A 15,471-nucleotide genomic window follows, 5' to 3' on the forward strand; every position below is an offset into this window, starting at 1 on the left:
AATGTAGACCGCATTATCTACCTATTATCTATTATCTACTAGAGAATTCTCTTCGATTATAATCACAGCCGTATATATCCCCCCCCAAGCAGACACATCGATGGCTCTGAACGAACTTTATTTAACTCTCTGCAAACTGGAAACGATTTATCCGGAGGCTGCATTCATTGTAGCTGGGGATTTTAACAAGGCTAATCTGAAAACAAGACTCCCTCAATTTTATCAGCATATCGATTGCGCAACCAGGGGTGGAAAGACCTTGGATCATTGTTACTCTAACTTCCGCGACGCATATAAGGCCCTGCCCCGCCCCCCTTTCGGAAAAGCTGACCACGACTCCATTTTGTTGATCCCTGCCTACAGACAGAAACTAAAACAAGAAGCTCCCACGCTGAGGTCTGTCCAACGCTGGTCCGATCAAGCTGACTCCACACTCCAAGACTGCTTCCATCACGTGGACTGGGAGATGTTTCGTATTGCGTCAGATAACAACATTGACGAATACGCTGTTTCGGTGTGCGAGTTCATTAGAACGTGCGTTGAAGATGTCGTTCCCATAGCAACGATTAAAACATTCCCTAACCAGAAACCGTGGATTGATGGCAGCATTCGTGTGAAACTGAAAGCGTGAACCACTGCTTTTAATCAGGGCAAGGTGTCTGGTGACATGACTGAATACAATCAGTGCAGCTATTCCCTCCGCAAGGCTATCAAACAAGCCAAGCGCCAGTACAGAGACAAAGTAGAATCTCAATTCAACGGCTCAGACACAAGAGGCATGTGGCAGGGTCTACAGTCAATCACGGACTACAGGAAGAAATCCAGCCCAGTCACAGACCAGGATGTCTTGCTCCCAGGCAGACTAAATAACTTTTTTGCCCGCTTTGAGGACAATACAGTGCCACTGACACGGCCTGCAATGAAAACATGCGGTCTCTCCTTCACTGCAGCCGAGGTGAGTAAGACATTTAAACGTGTTAACCCTCGCAAGGCTGCAGGCCCAGACGGCATCCCCAGCCGCGCCCTCAGAGCATGCGCAGACCAGCTGGCCGGTGTGTTTACGGACATATTCAATCAATCCCTATACCAGTCTGCTGTTCCCACATGCTTCAAGAGGGCCACCATTGTTCCTGTTCCCAAGAAAGCTAAGGTAACTGAGCTAAACGACTACCGCCCCGTAGCACTCACTTCCGTCATCATGAAGTGCTTTGAGAGACTAGTCAAGGACCATATCACCTCCACCCTACCTGACACCCTAGACCCACTCCAATTTGCTTACCGCCCAAATAGGTCCACAGACGATGCAATCTCAACCACACTGCACACTGCCCTAACCCATCTGGATAAGAGGAATACCTATGTGAGAATGCTGTTCATCGACTACAGCTCGGCATTCAACACCATAGTACCCTCCAAGCTCGTCATCAAGCTCGAGACCCTGGGTCTCGACCCCGCCCTGTGCAACTGGGTACTGGACTTCCTGACGGGCCGCCCCCAGGTGGTGAGGGTAGGCAACAACATCTCCTCCCCGCTGATCCTCAACACTGGGGCCCCACAAGGGTGCGTTATGAGCCCTCTCCTGTACTCCCTGTTCACCCACGACTGCGTGGCCACGCACTTCTCCAACTCAATCATCAAGTTTGCGGACGACACAACAGTGGTAGGCTTGATTACCAACAACGACGAGACGGCCTACAGGGAGGAGGTGAGGGCCCTCAGAGTGTGGTGTCAGGAAAATAACCTCACACTCAACGTCAACAAAACTAAGGAGATGATTGTGGACTTCAGGAAACAGCAGAGGGAACACCCCCCTATCCACATCGATGGAATAGTAGTGGAGAGGGTAGCAAGTTTTAAGTTCCTCGGCATACACATCACAGACAAACTGAATTGGTCCACTCACACAGACAGCATCGTGAAGAAGGCGCAGCAGCGCCTCTTCAACCTCAGGAGGCTGAAGAAATTCGGCTTGTCACCAAAAGCACTCACAAACTTCTACAGATGCACAATCGAGAGCATCCTGGCGGGCTGTATCACCGCCTGGTACGGCAACTGCTCCGCCCTCAACCGTAAGGCTCTCCAGAGGGTAGTGAGGTCTGCACAACGCATCACCGGGGGCAAAACTACCTGCCCTCCAGGACACCTACACCACCCGATGTTACAGGAAGGCCATAAAGATCATCAAGGACATCAACCACCCGAGCCACTGCCTGTTCACCCAGCTATCATCCAGAAGGCGAGGTCAGTACAGGTGCATCAAAGCTGGGACCGAGAGACTGAAAAACAGCTTCTATCTCAAGGCCATCAGACTGTTAAACAGACACCACTAACATTGAGTGGCTGCTGCCAACACACTGTCAATGACACTGACTCAACTCCAGCCACTTTAATAATGGGAATTGATGGGAAATGATGTAAATATATCACTAGCCACTTTAAACAATGCTACCTTATATAATGTTTACATACCCTACATTATTCATCTCATATGCATACGTAGATACTGTACTCTATATCATTGACTGCATCCTTATGTAATACATGTATCACTAGCCACTTTAACTATGCCACTTTGTTTACATACTCATCTCATATGTATATACTGTACTCGATATCAGCTACTGTATCTTGCCTATGCTGCTCTGTACCATCACTCATTCATATATCCTTATGTACATATTCTTTATCCCCTTACACTGTGTATAAGACAGTAGTTTTGGAATTGTTAGTTAGATTACTTGTTGGTTATTACTGCATTGTCGGAACTAGATGCACAAGCATTTCGCTACACTCGCATTAACATCTGCTAACCATGTGTATGTGACAAATAAAATTTGATTTGATTTGATACCGCCAGTCAATATGCTCTCATGGTGGTAACTGTAGAGCATTTTGAGGATCTGAGGGCCCATGCCAAATCTTTTCAGCCTCCTGAGTGGGAAGCGGCGTTGTAGTGCCCTCTTCACAAATGTGTTGGTGAGTTTGGACCATGATAGATCCTTAGTGATGTGGAAACTGAGGAACTTAAAGCTCTCGACCCGCTTAAACCTCAGCCCCGTTGATATGAATAGGGGTGTGCCCTCCGTTTCCTGTAGTTCATGATCAACTCCTTTGTCTTGCTGACGTTGATGGAGAGGTTGTTGTCCTACCAGCTCTCACAGTCTCACATCAGAAATAGACATTCATACATTTTTCTCAAACGTCAATATCTAAGTAATTCCAAACGTCAAATTTTTAAGTGTTTAAGGTTAGGTTTAGGCATTAACTACACATTTTTAAGGTCAGGTTTAAATCAGGCATTAACTCCAAATTCTTAAATTCAGGCATTAACTCCAAATGGTTAAGATAAGGGTTAAGGTTTGGGATAGGCTTAAAACAAATATTTTAAAAACGACTTTCTATCACTTGATTCAAACTTACGCCCATCCGCCATTCCCGTCCACAACGTCAAAACCGAAATCTACTTGAAGGAAACAGCGCTCACTGTTAACCCTAGCGGTCAGCTTCCACTATGGTGTTGAACACTGAGCCGTAGTCAATGAATAGCATTCACACATACTGTAGGTGTTCCTTTTGTCCAGGTGGGAAAGGGCAGTGAGGAAGACATGTTCTTGTTATGACTGTGGAATGTTGTTGTCTCTCTTAGCTAGCTACCTTAAAGATAAAGTAAGTCAAATCACAGTCTAGCAGATTAATTAATTACCAACAACAGCTGCAAATTCCAATAAAACTAAATCACATTTTGAAGTTGACTTTCCTTGATTTGTCTAACAACACTGTCATGAATCTAGCAAATAAGTTTTGTTGGCCAGAATGCAGCATTTATTTATTTTCACAGCAAAAACATTTGTTAGCACATTTCTCACACTGGCTTTAGTCACAGAGGGAGCAGGCCTCCCCAGACAAGTACAGGGGGGGTTGCTTAGCAACACATGCCTTGGTGGGAGACAATGTGTTCATAGCATGACAAATTCCCATCATTTGTGAATCTGTTTGGACCGAACAGCTAGCGTGACAGCTAAAACGTCTTTGAAAAAATATGATTTTAGCTAATTGGGAGAAGCATCTAACAAAATAACGACATTATGGCATTCACTAAATATAAACGAATAAAATATAATAGAAATTTGGGTACATTTGTCGAAAAACTCTAACTTACTCAACCTTTAAGATGAATGCACTAACTGTAAGTTGTTCTGGATAAGAGTGTCTACTAAATGATTAAAATGTAAATAGTAAATTCACATTCGCAGCTTTAGTTCAGTGTGCCAACACAGTCTTGTATCACACAAGAAACCAGGTTTTGATACCCAATCAGTCACATTCTGAGACTTTATTGTGTGTCTATGAGATTCAAAAACAAAAGTGATTAATGAAATTCATAGTGAAAACTTCAATGGTAAATGGCTGTGCGATTCTCTTTCTATCCACACAATGCCTCATATTCAGACCAAGACCCTCTATGCATATTAACTGTGTGTGTTTAAGTTAACACCTATACAAATACACTACTGACATATAAGGCAAAACACACAAAATCTTACCAGATATTAATGAGATACAAATAATCTTCCTATTCAGTACAAGATTCTTATTCGCTTTTCATGATTATATTCCATATGGATTGGCTTGTGCAAGCTAGAATGGGTTTCTGTAGCATGAGGCAGCTTGATGTATAAGTAAACCCCCTGGACTGGATGTTAGTCTATCACAGAGCTTTAACCCCAATCTATCTCCTTAATGGGGTGGCAGGGTAGCCTAGTGGTTGGACTAGTAACCGGAAGGTTGCAAGTTCAAACCCCCGAGCTGACAAGGTACAAATCTGTCGTTCTGCCCCTGAACAAGACAGTTAACCCACTGTTCCTAGGCCGTCATTGAAAATAATAATTTATTCGTAACTGACTTGCCTAGTTAAATAAAGGAGATGCTTTGGGTCCCGTTTTTACAATCTTTGGAATGACGCGGCAGAAATTGAACTCGCAACCTTCCAGTCGACACTCTTACCACAAGGCCACCGAGTTGGTTCACCAACCATGCTTAGCAGTATTTCCCCTATAGTAACCAACAATTTGTTGATATGAATTGACATGCTTTTTATCTCCTAAATAGCGGGTGACAAGTAATAATACATCACAAATAAAAGAACGCCAAACTACTTCTCTAAAAGGATATGTGTTGCTAACTCTTCAAAAGCTACGCATTCAAAGTGGACATCTCCTTTCCTCTTCTTAACATGCATTTAGAGTCATTTTTCATACAATATCACACTTTTCACAACAGCTACCAGCCGTATGTGTTCCGCAACACAAATAAAACAAGTATATAAATGTGCACAAGTGGAGTTTAAACAGACCTAGTACACTGAAAAGGCAGAGTTCAACAGAAAACAGGTAACGTCACTAGGGCTAATAATGGCACTCTGACGATATACAGTTGAAGTCGGAAGTTTACATACACCTAGGTAGGAGTCATTAAAACTCGTCCTTCAACTACTCCACAAATGTCCACTCCACAGTCATGGCTCTAGAAGCTTCTGATAGGCTAATTGACATCATTTGAGTCTATTGGAGGTGTACCTGTGGATGTATTTCAAGGCCTACCTTCAAACTCAGTGCCTCTTTGCTTGACATCATGGGAAAATCAAAAGATCAGAAATAATCCAAGACCTCAGAAAAAGAAATGGTAGACCTCCACAAGTCTGGTTCATCCTTGGGAGCAATTTCCAAACGCCTGAAGGTACCACGTTCATCTACACAAACAATAGTACGCAAGTATAAACACCATGGGACCAGGCAGCTGTCATACCGCTCAGGAAGGAGACGCGTTCTGTCTCCTAGACATGAACGTACATTGGTGCGAAAAGTGCAAATCAATCCCAGAACAACAGCAAACAACCCTGTGAAGAAGCTGGAGGAAACAGTTACAAAAGTATCTATATCCACAGTAAAACGAGTCCTACATCGACATAACCTGAAAGGCCGCTCAGCAAGAAGCCACTGCCCCAAAACCGCCATAAAAAAGCCAGATTATGGTTTGCAACAAATATCGTACTTTTTGGAGAAATGTCCTCTGGTCTGATGAAACAAAAATAGAACTATTTGGCCAGAATGACCATCATTATGTTTGGAGGAAAAAGGAGGAGGCTTGCAAGCCGAAGAACACTATCCCAACCGTGAAGCACAGGGGTGGCAGCATCATGTTGTGGGGGTGTTTTGCTGCAGGAAGGACTGGTGCACTTCACAAAATAGATGGCATCATGAGGCGGGAAATATATTGAAGCAACATCTCAAGACATCAGTCAGAAAGGTAAAGCTTGGTCGCAAATGGGTCTTCCAAATGGACAATGACCCCAAGCATACTTCCAAAGTTGTGGCAAAATGGCTTAAGGACAACAAAGTCAAGGTATTGGTGTGGCCATCACAAAGCCCTGACCTCAATCCTATAGAACATTTGTGGGCAGAAATGAAAAAGCGTGTTTGAGCAAGGAGGCCTACAAACCTGACTCAGTTACACCAGCTCTGTCAGGAGGAATGGGCCAAAATGGGCTTTGGGCTACCTGAAACGTTTGGCCCAAGTTAAAGAATTTAAAGGCAATGCTACCAAATACTAATTGAGTGTATGTAAACTTCTGACCCACTGGGAATGTGTTGAAAAGAAATAAAAGCTGAAATAAATAATTATCTCTATGGTTATTCTGACATTTCACATTCTTAAAATAAAGTGGTGATCCTAACTGACATAAGACAGGGAATTTTTACTCGAAAATGTCAGGAATTGTGAAAAACTGAGTTTAAATGTATTTGGCTGAGGTGTATGTAAACTTCAGACTTCAACTGTATGTCATGGGTGAAAATGGCTTAATAAATACATGTATTTGATAGATTGAAACTCACATTCTGGACACGTTGATCAGTCCCCTGAAGGCATTGCTTGAAACTTCTGTCAATGGCAGATGAATTAGTCTTCTAGAAATAATACACAAAGAAAAAACGTGTTTTAAAACGTAAGTTATTATGATGAAGACAAAGCACACCAGTAGGTACTGTACTGATGCCCTCATTGTAAATACACATTTGTTTCTTAATCGACTGGTTGAATTGAAAGGTTAAATTTAAAAAACAAATAATAAATAATCAGCTCGACAAACGTGCATTTTAACAAACACTGTATACATATTGACGCTATAATTTCAAAATATCTGCACAATTCCTCCTCAAAAACTGAATAGAATTGTAGCCTACTTACACGTTTCGAATAAACGAAGGAGCGACTCGGGACCTTAGTTGCGTTTCCCTCGTGCAGCTGAGTTTCTCTCCCGTTTCTCTCCCGTTTGTGGTACATGTATCGCTCTTCATTGAACATTCGCAAATGGAAGGACAAGTAAAAGTCCAGCAGGAGCGCACATTCAGGACACCGGACAGCGCGAGAAGAACCCACACCGTCCGCGGGGCTGGTGCCATCATGGAAGTCTATGCTACCTGGGCACTTTGTCAACCGCTCCCCCTTCCCCCAACTGTCACTTTCTCCAGAGAAAACCAATAAAACCGTCTTCAGGCACTACTTGACAAAGAGGAGAAAAGAGAGGACTGGTATCGTTTCCACCTGCCTGCGCTCGTGCTGTACTTGTACCTACTGTATCTTGTGTGCGTCACTCCGTCATTAGTCACTCAGCACTCAACAAGGTTACAGTTAGAGCCCAGTCCTGACAGGGTCACACCATAACCACTCTACTCTCCCTCCAACCCAAATTCATGGCAGTTTAATGTGTTATACATTAAATCATGTGAACATGAGTGTGGTTTTATGAGGGGTGTATGAAACCTTGGCGAGGCAGCTGTGTGGCTATATAACCCTCATGAATTTAACCTTCAGGCCTGTCAAGCAGTGGACTTCTTCCTTAGAACCTCAAATAGTCAGTTTAAACTAGAGACTTTTTGTTGTTGCATGGGCGGTGTTTCAATCCATCTCTCCACCTATGCTGGCCTTCCGCATCTGCGGTGCAAAGTGTCCGAGCTACAGTGGTGTTTGTCAGACAATGAGACATCCCGAAAATCGGTCTTCACAAAAACGGCTGTAGCGTTGGAACGGTTTGGCCTACAAAAAAATATGATCACTCCCACTCTCACGACAGTGGTCTTTACTTTATGACTCCCACAAGCCCCACATGATTATTCTGAAGTCTGTACCATCCACATGCCAACTTCTGTTTGTAAAGTCTGAACCGTTTGGGCTACAAACTAATGTGACCCCACTGTGGAAAGATAATATTCTCAGCAACACAATGATGTTCTCCGTTTTGCTCTACCACCCCCCACAATCCATAAAAGTTACCAGTACTGGTTTAAAAAACGAATGGAAGTATGGAGGTAGTTTTGTGTCTACCCCAAAAAAGAGGTTAAATATGTGTAAAAATATATATATTTCCTGAGTTCTTTTAAATCTCCTAGATATAAGACAGACACTTAAAAAAACTTTAAAAAGTGACATATTTATAATATTTAGTCCTAGAGATTAACTGCTCATCTCTTCATTGGACCATTCAGACCAAGCATGTTTTAAAAACGTCATTGTACTGTGTATACCCATGTGTATCCTGTGCATATGACAAATAAACTTGACTTGAGACGGAGTGGAGGGACACAGGCGATCATACACATGGTACAAAAAAATGAATGAATTCCAATTTCCACTGTTAAAACCCCCGAGAGTCGATGTCCGCTCCCCCTCAGAAAACAAATTAGATGCACCGGTTTGAGTGTGTCAAGAACTACAACGCTGCTGGGTATTTCATGCGCAACAGTTTCCCTTATGTATCAAGAATGGTCCACCAACCAAAGGACATCCAGCCAACTTGAAACAACAGGGGAGAGCATTGGAGTCAACATGGGCCAGCTTTTGACACCTTGTATTCCATGCCCCGGCAAATTGAAGCTGTTCAGAGGGCAAAAGGGTGAGCAAGTCAATAGTAGGAAGGTGTTCCTAATGTGTTGTACAATCAGTGTATATGGAAGTAGTTTAGTGTCAATATGTTTAGTTAAATATGGGTAAAAGTAGTTAAATTGACAAAAGTACAAAAGTTAAATTAGTGTATTCGGCTATTTCAGCCATACCCGTTGCTGACAGGTGATTCAAATTTAGCACACAACCATGCAATCTTCATAGACAAGCATTGGCAGTAGAATGACCTTACTGAAGATCGCACTGACTTTCAACGTGGCATCGTCATATGATGCCACCTTTCCAACAAGTCAGCTTCATGAAATGGGTTTCCATGGCCAAGCAGCCACACACAAGCCTAAGATCACCATGCGCAATACCAAGAGTCGGCAGGAGAGGTGTAAAGCTCACTGCCATTGGACTCAGGAGTAGTGGAAACACGTTCTCTGGAGTGATGAATCACGCTTCACCATCTGGCAGTCTGAAGGACGAATCTGGGTTTGGTGGATGCCAGGAGAACGCTACCTGCCCCAATGAAAAGTGCCAACTGTAAAGTTTGGTGAAGCTGAAATAATGGTAAGGGGCTGTTTTTCATGGTTCCAGTGAAGATAAAACTTAATGCTACAGCATACAATGACATTCTAGACGATTCTGTGATTCTAACTTTGTGGCAACAGTTTGGGGAAGGTCCTTTCCTGTTTCAGCATGACAATGCCCCCGTGCACAAATCAAGGTGCATACAGAAATGGTTTGTCGAGAGCGGTGTGGAGTAATGGAAGCAAGTCCCCGCGGCAATGTTCCATCAAGTGGAAATCCTTCCCAGAAGAGTGGAGACTGTCGTAGCAGCAAAGGGGAGACCAACTCCATATTAATGCCCATGGTTTTGGAATGAGATGTTTAATGAGCAGGTGTCCACATGCATTTGGTCAAGTAGTGTATTTCCTTATCTTTCTTGTATCTCTCAGATATATGACAGACATTTTAAAACAAACATCCTTTAGATTTATTTTTTCCATGTATGAATTCAGTATGTTTCTATTTGCTAATAGCAGTAAGGCCAAATTCAATGTTTAATCAAATTATTTTTTTAATTTTTGGGGGGGGATACTTAAAGGGGTGCTAAATTTTTTTATCAAAAAGCTAAATGATCCCTGGTACGACCGTCTTTAAAAAATTCCATCCGGCTTAGACTCTTAATGATTAAGAGAGGAGTTTTATTTAGCAATACCACAGTTTAACGGTTTGGAACAGATGCACATGGCCAAAGATAAATAATAAAAGACACAGTTTAATGAAATTTGCTCAAATTTGAGGCAAACGTCCACAGGTAAAGACAAGCTTAAGGGCCCGTGTATATAAATAATATTATAAACTGGGTGGTATGAGCCCTGAATGTGTCACGTCCTGACCTTAGTTCCTTTCTTATGTCTCTATTTTAGTTTGGTCAGGGCGTGAGTTGGGGTGGGCATTCTATGTGTTGTTCTATGTTTTTGTATTTCTGTGTTTGGCCTGGTATGGTTCCCAATCAGAGGCAGCTGTTTATCATTGTCTCTGATTGAGAACCATACTTAGGCAGCCTGTTTGCCCACTATGATTTGTGGGTAGTTGTTTTCTGTGTCTGTGTTTTACCATACAGAACTGTTTCGGTTTTAATTGATTTCTCTTGTTCTTTTGTATTCAGTGTTCGGTGATTTCATTAAAACATGGACACTTACCATGCTGCGCATTGGTCCGATCTTTCCTACTCCTCATCAGACGAGGAGGAGATTCGTTACAGAATGCTGATTGGCTGACTCTGCGATGCGTCGTACCTAAGAACAGCCCTTAGCTGTTCTTAGTCCATATACCACACCCCCTTGTGCCTTATTGCTTAAATTTATAAATTGGGTGGTTTGAGCCCTGAATGCTGATTGGCTGACAGCCATGGTATATCAGACTGTATACCATGGGTATGACAAAACACTTATTTTTACTGCTCTAATTCCGTCGGTAAACAGTTTACAATAGCAATAAGGCACCTTGTGGGTTTGTGATATATGGCAAATATACCACGGCTTAGGGCCGGGAGGGAGGAGAGGTGGAAGGGAGGAGAAGTAGAAGGGAGGAGAGGTAGACAGTAGGAGTGGTGGAAGGGAGGACAGGTGGGAGGGAGCAGAAGTGGAAGGGAGGAGATGTGGAAGAGGAGAGGTTGAAGGGAGGATATATGGAAGGGAGGAGAGGTAGAAGGGATGAGAAGTAGAAGTGAAGATGAGAGATGGAAGGGTGGAAATGGAGGATAGATGGAACAGATGAGAAGTGGAAGAGAGGATAGTAGAGGGGGGGAGTGGAAGGGAGGAGAGACGTAAGGGAGGAGAAAGCCGGAAGTCCTTAATTTTCATCCAGTCAGAAGGCATCGGTAATGCTAAGAGCCTGTCAGTACGTAGAGAGAGGAAGGAGAGTGAGAGGGCAAGAGAGAAGAGGGGGCTAAAGAAAGGCTGAAAGAGGAAGAGAAGAGAGAGAGAAGAGAGAGAGAGAGAGAGACGAAATGAAGGAGGAACAGAGAAAGAGAAAGAGCCTTGACCTGAGCAGGCACACCTAGTTCTTCTGAGAGGTAAATCTAAAAGTACTGACCAATAATGCACGGCAGTTCTCATTTAGCCCATTAGAGGGCCTTGAGTTGCTACACACACACGGTCTTTGTGTGTGTGCGTGGCTTACATGATTTTTTGTAGATCAACATTTTTGTGGAAGGTACTACACCGTGCACAGACCCCCTCCTGCACTCAACTTTGTGGAGATATGTTGAGTTTCCTTGTAGGCCTATTTGTCAGGGAAACTGTGAAGCCAGCTATATATATACAACCTGATCCTGTTTAGGAGTCTTTAATTAAAGAATGTGAAACAATGTTGTTTCTTTTTTATCCTTTTCATTACGTCATGCAGAGGTTCTTTATATGGCCTAAAATAAATGTGTTCATATGGGCAGAATATTATCAATAGGTTATAGCATACCCAATTTTTATCAGTTGTGAAAATAAAACATTTGATGTGAAAAAAATGTTTCTGGTAATACGTCAACATTTCAATGACAAAATACTGGATGGATGGCTTCAATAGTTCAGCAGTCGAATTGCAAGACTTTCATATGCTAATAATCAAAATATTCTGCTTAAAAATATCTGCTACAGTACCCTCCCTCAGTATTCATTATTCTCAGAGGAGCAGAACAATGGAACCCAAATGTATCCTCTCTGTGTGGGTAAAAAAAAGTCCTGTCACATGAAGGCTACACCTACAGACCTGAACCGAACAGTTTTCGTACATAGGACGCCGCTACAGTAACGGGTTGATAGCAACAATTGATATCCTTTCAGACAATTAAAAAAGTGCTGCATCTCAAGCATCTGTCTATACCCTTTCACACAGTAGATTTCAAATCAAATCAAATGTATTTGTCACATACACATGGTTAGCAGATGTTAATGCGAGTATAGCGAAATGCTTGTGCTTCGAGTTCCGACAATGCAGTAATAACCAACGAGTAATCTAACCTAACAATTCCACAACTACTACCTTATACACACAAGTGTAAAGGGATAAAGAATATGTACATAAAGATATATGAATGAGTGATGGTACAGAACGGCATAGGCAAGATGCAGTAGATGGTATCGAGTACAGTATATACATATGAGATGAGTAATGTAGGGTATGTAAATATAAAAGTGACATTGTCACGTTCTGACCTTAGTTCTTTTATTTAGGTCTTTGTTTTAGTATGGTCAGGGCGTGAATTGGGTGGGTTGTCTATGTTCGTTTTTCTATGTTGTTTTTTGAGTTTGGCCTGGTATGGTTCTCAATCAGAGGCAGGTGTCGTTGGTTGTCTCTGATTGCGAATCATACTTAGATAGCCTTTTTCCTGCCAGTCTGCACAGTGCGATATCAACCCAGAGCATATCGAACTGCTTTTTCTCTACCACATCTCCCGATTCCTACCGCAAGCTCTGAACCTTTACAATGGATCATCGCAGCTAGCTAGCTGCTATCCGAGTGGCTACTCCTGGCTAACGTCACTGTCCCAATGCAAGCACCAGTTAGCTTGGAGCTATCCTAGAGCTAATCCCATCTCCCGGCTAGACAAAGAGATCCATCAGACAATTCCTGGGATTCAATACCTCTTTTGCAAATTGGCCTGGACCCTTTGCTGCCGACACGGATCCCCGCCGATCCATCACGACTGGTCTGCCGACGTAACCGTTCGAGGGGGTTTCAATAGGCTTTTCCATTGTGAAGTCCCCCTGAGGCCCGTCTGCTAGCCTGCTTGCCCCAGCCTGCTAGCTGTCTGAATCGCCGTGTCTCCAGCTTGCCTAGCTACTCACTGGACCCTATGATCCCTATGATCACTCACATGCCTCTCCCTAATGCCAATATGCCTTGTCTATTGCTGTTTTGGTTAGTGTTTTAGTTAGCCTTTAGCCGTACTCTTATCCTACTTCTCCTCTGTTCCTCTGGTGATGTAGAGGTTAACCCAGGCCCTGCAGCCCCCAGGAAAACTCCCATTTCCCATCACTCCCATATCCCTCTCATTTGTTGACTTCTGTAACCGTAAAAGCCTTGGTTTTATGCGTTAACATTAGAAGCCTCCTCCCTAAGTTTATTTTATTCACTGCTTTAGCAAGCTCCGCCAACCCAGATGTCCTAGGCGTGTCTGAATCCTGGCTTAGGAAGGCCACCCAAAATCCTGAAATTTCTATCCCTAACTATAAAGTGCTGCATCACAAGCGTCTGTCTATACCCTTTCAGACAGTAGAATTCTGCTCTGGCATAGAAAGATAGAACTACCAAAGGGGGCGCAGTTGCAATCTACTGCAGAGATAGCCTGCAGAGTTCTGTCATACTATCCAGGTCTGTGCCCAAACAATTCGAGCTTCTACTTTTAAAAATCAAGTCTCTCACCTTTGCCGGTTGTTTATAGACCCCCTTCAGTCCCCAGCTGTGCCCTGGACACAATATGTGAATTTATTGTCCCCCATCTATCTTCAGAGATCGTACTGTTAGGTGACTTAAACTGGGACATGCTTAACACCACGGCCATCCTACAATCTAAGCTAAATGCCCTCAATCTCACTCAAATTATCAAGGAAACTACCAGGTACAACCCTAAATCCGTAACCATGGGCACCCTCTTAGATATCATCCTGACCAACTTGCCCTCTAAATACACCTCTGCTGTCTTCAACCAGGATCTTAGCGATCACTGTCTCATTGCCTGCGTGTGTAATGGATCCGCGGTTAAACGACCACCCCTCATCACTGTCTAACGCTCCCTAAAACACTTCCGTGAGCAGGCCTTTCTAATCGACCTGGCCCGGGTGTCTGGAAGGATATTGACCTCATCCCTTCAATAGAGGATGCCTGGTTGCTCTTCAAAAGTGCCTTCCTCACCATCTTAAATAAGCATGCCCCATTCAAAAAATGTAGAACTAAGAACAGATATAGCCATTGGTTCACCCCAGACTTGACTGCCCTTGACCAGCACAAAAACATAATGTGGCTTTCTGCATACAACTTTTCAGGGAAGTCAGGAACCAATATACTCAGTCAGTTAGGAAAGCTAAGGCTAGCTTTTTCAAACATAAATTTGCTTCTTGTAGCACTAATTCCAGAATGTTTTGGGACACTGTAACGTCCATGGAGAATAAGAGCACCTCCTCCCTGCTGCCCACTGCACTGAGGGTAAGAGACATTGTCACTACTGATAAAACTACGATAATCGATAGTTTCAATAAGCAATTTTGAATGACAGTCATCCAATGTGCTGTAATATAAATAAGGTCATGCTCCTAAAAAAATAATATTGGCCTCATCTTAAACGGTCCTGACTGCCACTGCACTGTACCACATGGTGGCGTAGTTTCAAAACAAGAGTCTTCACTCAACGTCAGCACTATTTAATCTCTGAGGTCAAGTTCAAAGAGAGTAAGAGAGAAACCACTTTAGGAGGAGCCCTCCAGTTGCTGTAGATTGTTTATTGTGCATGTCTTCCATCCTCTGCACTTATCCAGCTGCTCTCTCTCTCTCTTGTTAGTGTCATTCGCTGTGAGATTGTGATTCGGTGCTTTTGTGTCTAGCTGTTGTTGCACTGCCTTAGTAGACGTCATGACAGCCCCAGGCAGACCCTGATGGTTAGCAGCCCTCTTCATAATACTTCACAGGCTGGGTCTCTTGGACTGACTGCGGCTCTCTCCCATGCAAACCTTGGTTCAAATACTATTTGAAGTCTTTCAAATACATTGAGCGTCTGCTTTATCCTGCATGTCACCTCGTAAACCTCGTAAACCCAGAAGAGAGATGTTCCTCCCGTCGTAGCTCCACCCCCCTTTTTCTGCAAGTTGCTGGCAATACTTTGGGCCAAATGTCCCCTCTACTTCTGAAATGTGAAAGATGCAAACACCAGTGAAACAATGATGTCCAAATGATCAGTGACGGAAAAATCTTCCCAGCAGAACAAAGTTTGTCATTAGTTGTCACATCACAGTCTATTGAAAGCAATAC

General features: G+C 43.2%; 1 protein-coding gene across 1 annotated transcript in view; it reads right to left on the reverse strand.

Annotated features, from left to right (window-relative positions):
- Positions 1-7,637, reverse strand: part of LOC112260207 (lutropin-choriogonadotropic hormone receptor-like) — a 33,090-nt gene extending 25,453 nt beyond the window's left edge. Inside the window, exons 1-2 of the mRNA XM_024435138.2 lie at positions 7,246-7,637; positions 6,894-6,965 (exon numbers count right to left, since the gene is read on the reverse strand). Coding sequence (XP_024290906.1) covers positions 6,894-6,965; positions 7,246-7,463 — 290 coding nt within the window. The 5' untranslated portion in view covers positions 7,464-7,637. The remainder of the gene's footprint in view (positions 1-6,893; positions 6,966-7,245) is intronic.
- Positions 7,638-15,471: the final 7,834 nt, after the last annotated feature.

Source organism: Oncorhynchus tshawytscha, linkage group LG01 (genome assembly GCF_018296145.1).
Source record: "Oncorhynchus tshawytscha isolate Ot180627B linkage group LG01, Otsh_v2.0, whole genome shotgun sequence".
NCBI classification, from domain to species: domain Eukaryota; kingdom Metazoa; phylum Chordata; class Actinopteri; order Salmoniformes; family Salmonidae; genus Oncorhynchus; species Oncorhynchus tshawytscha.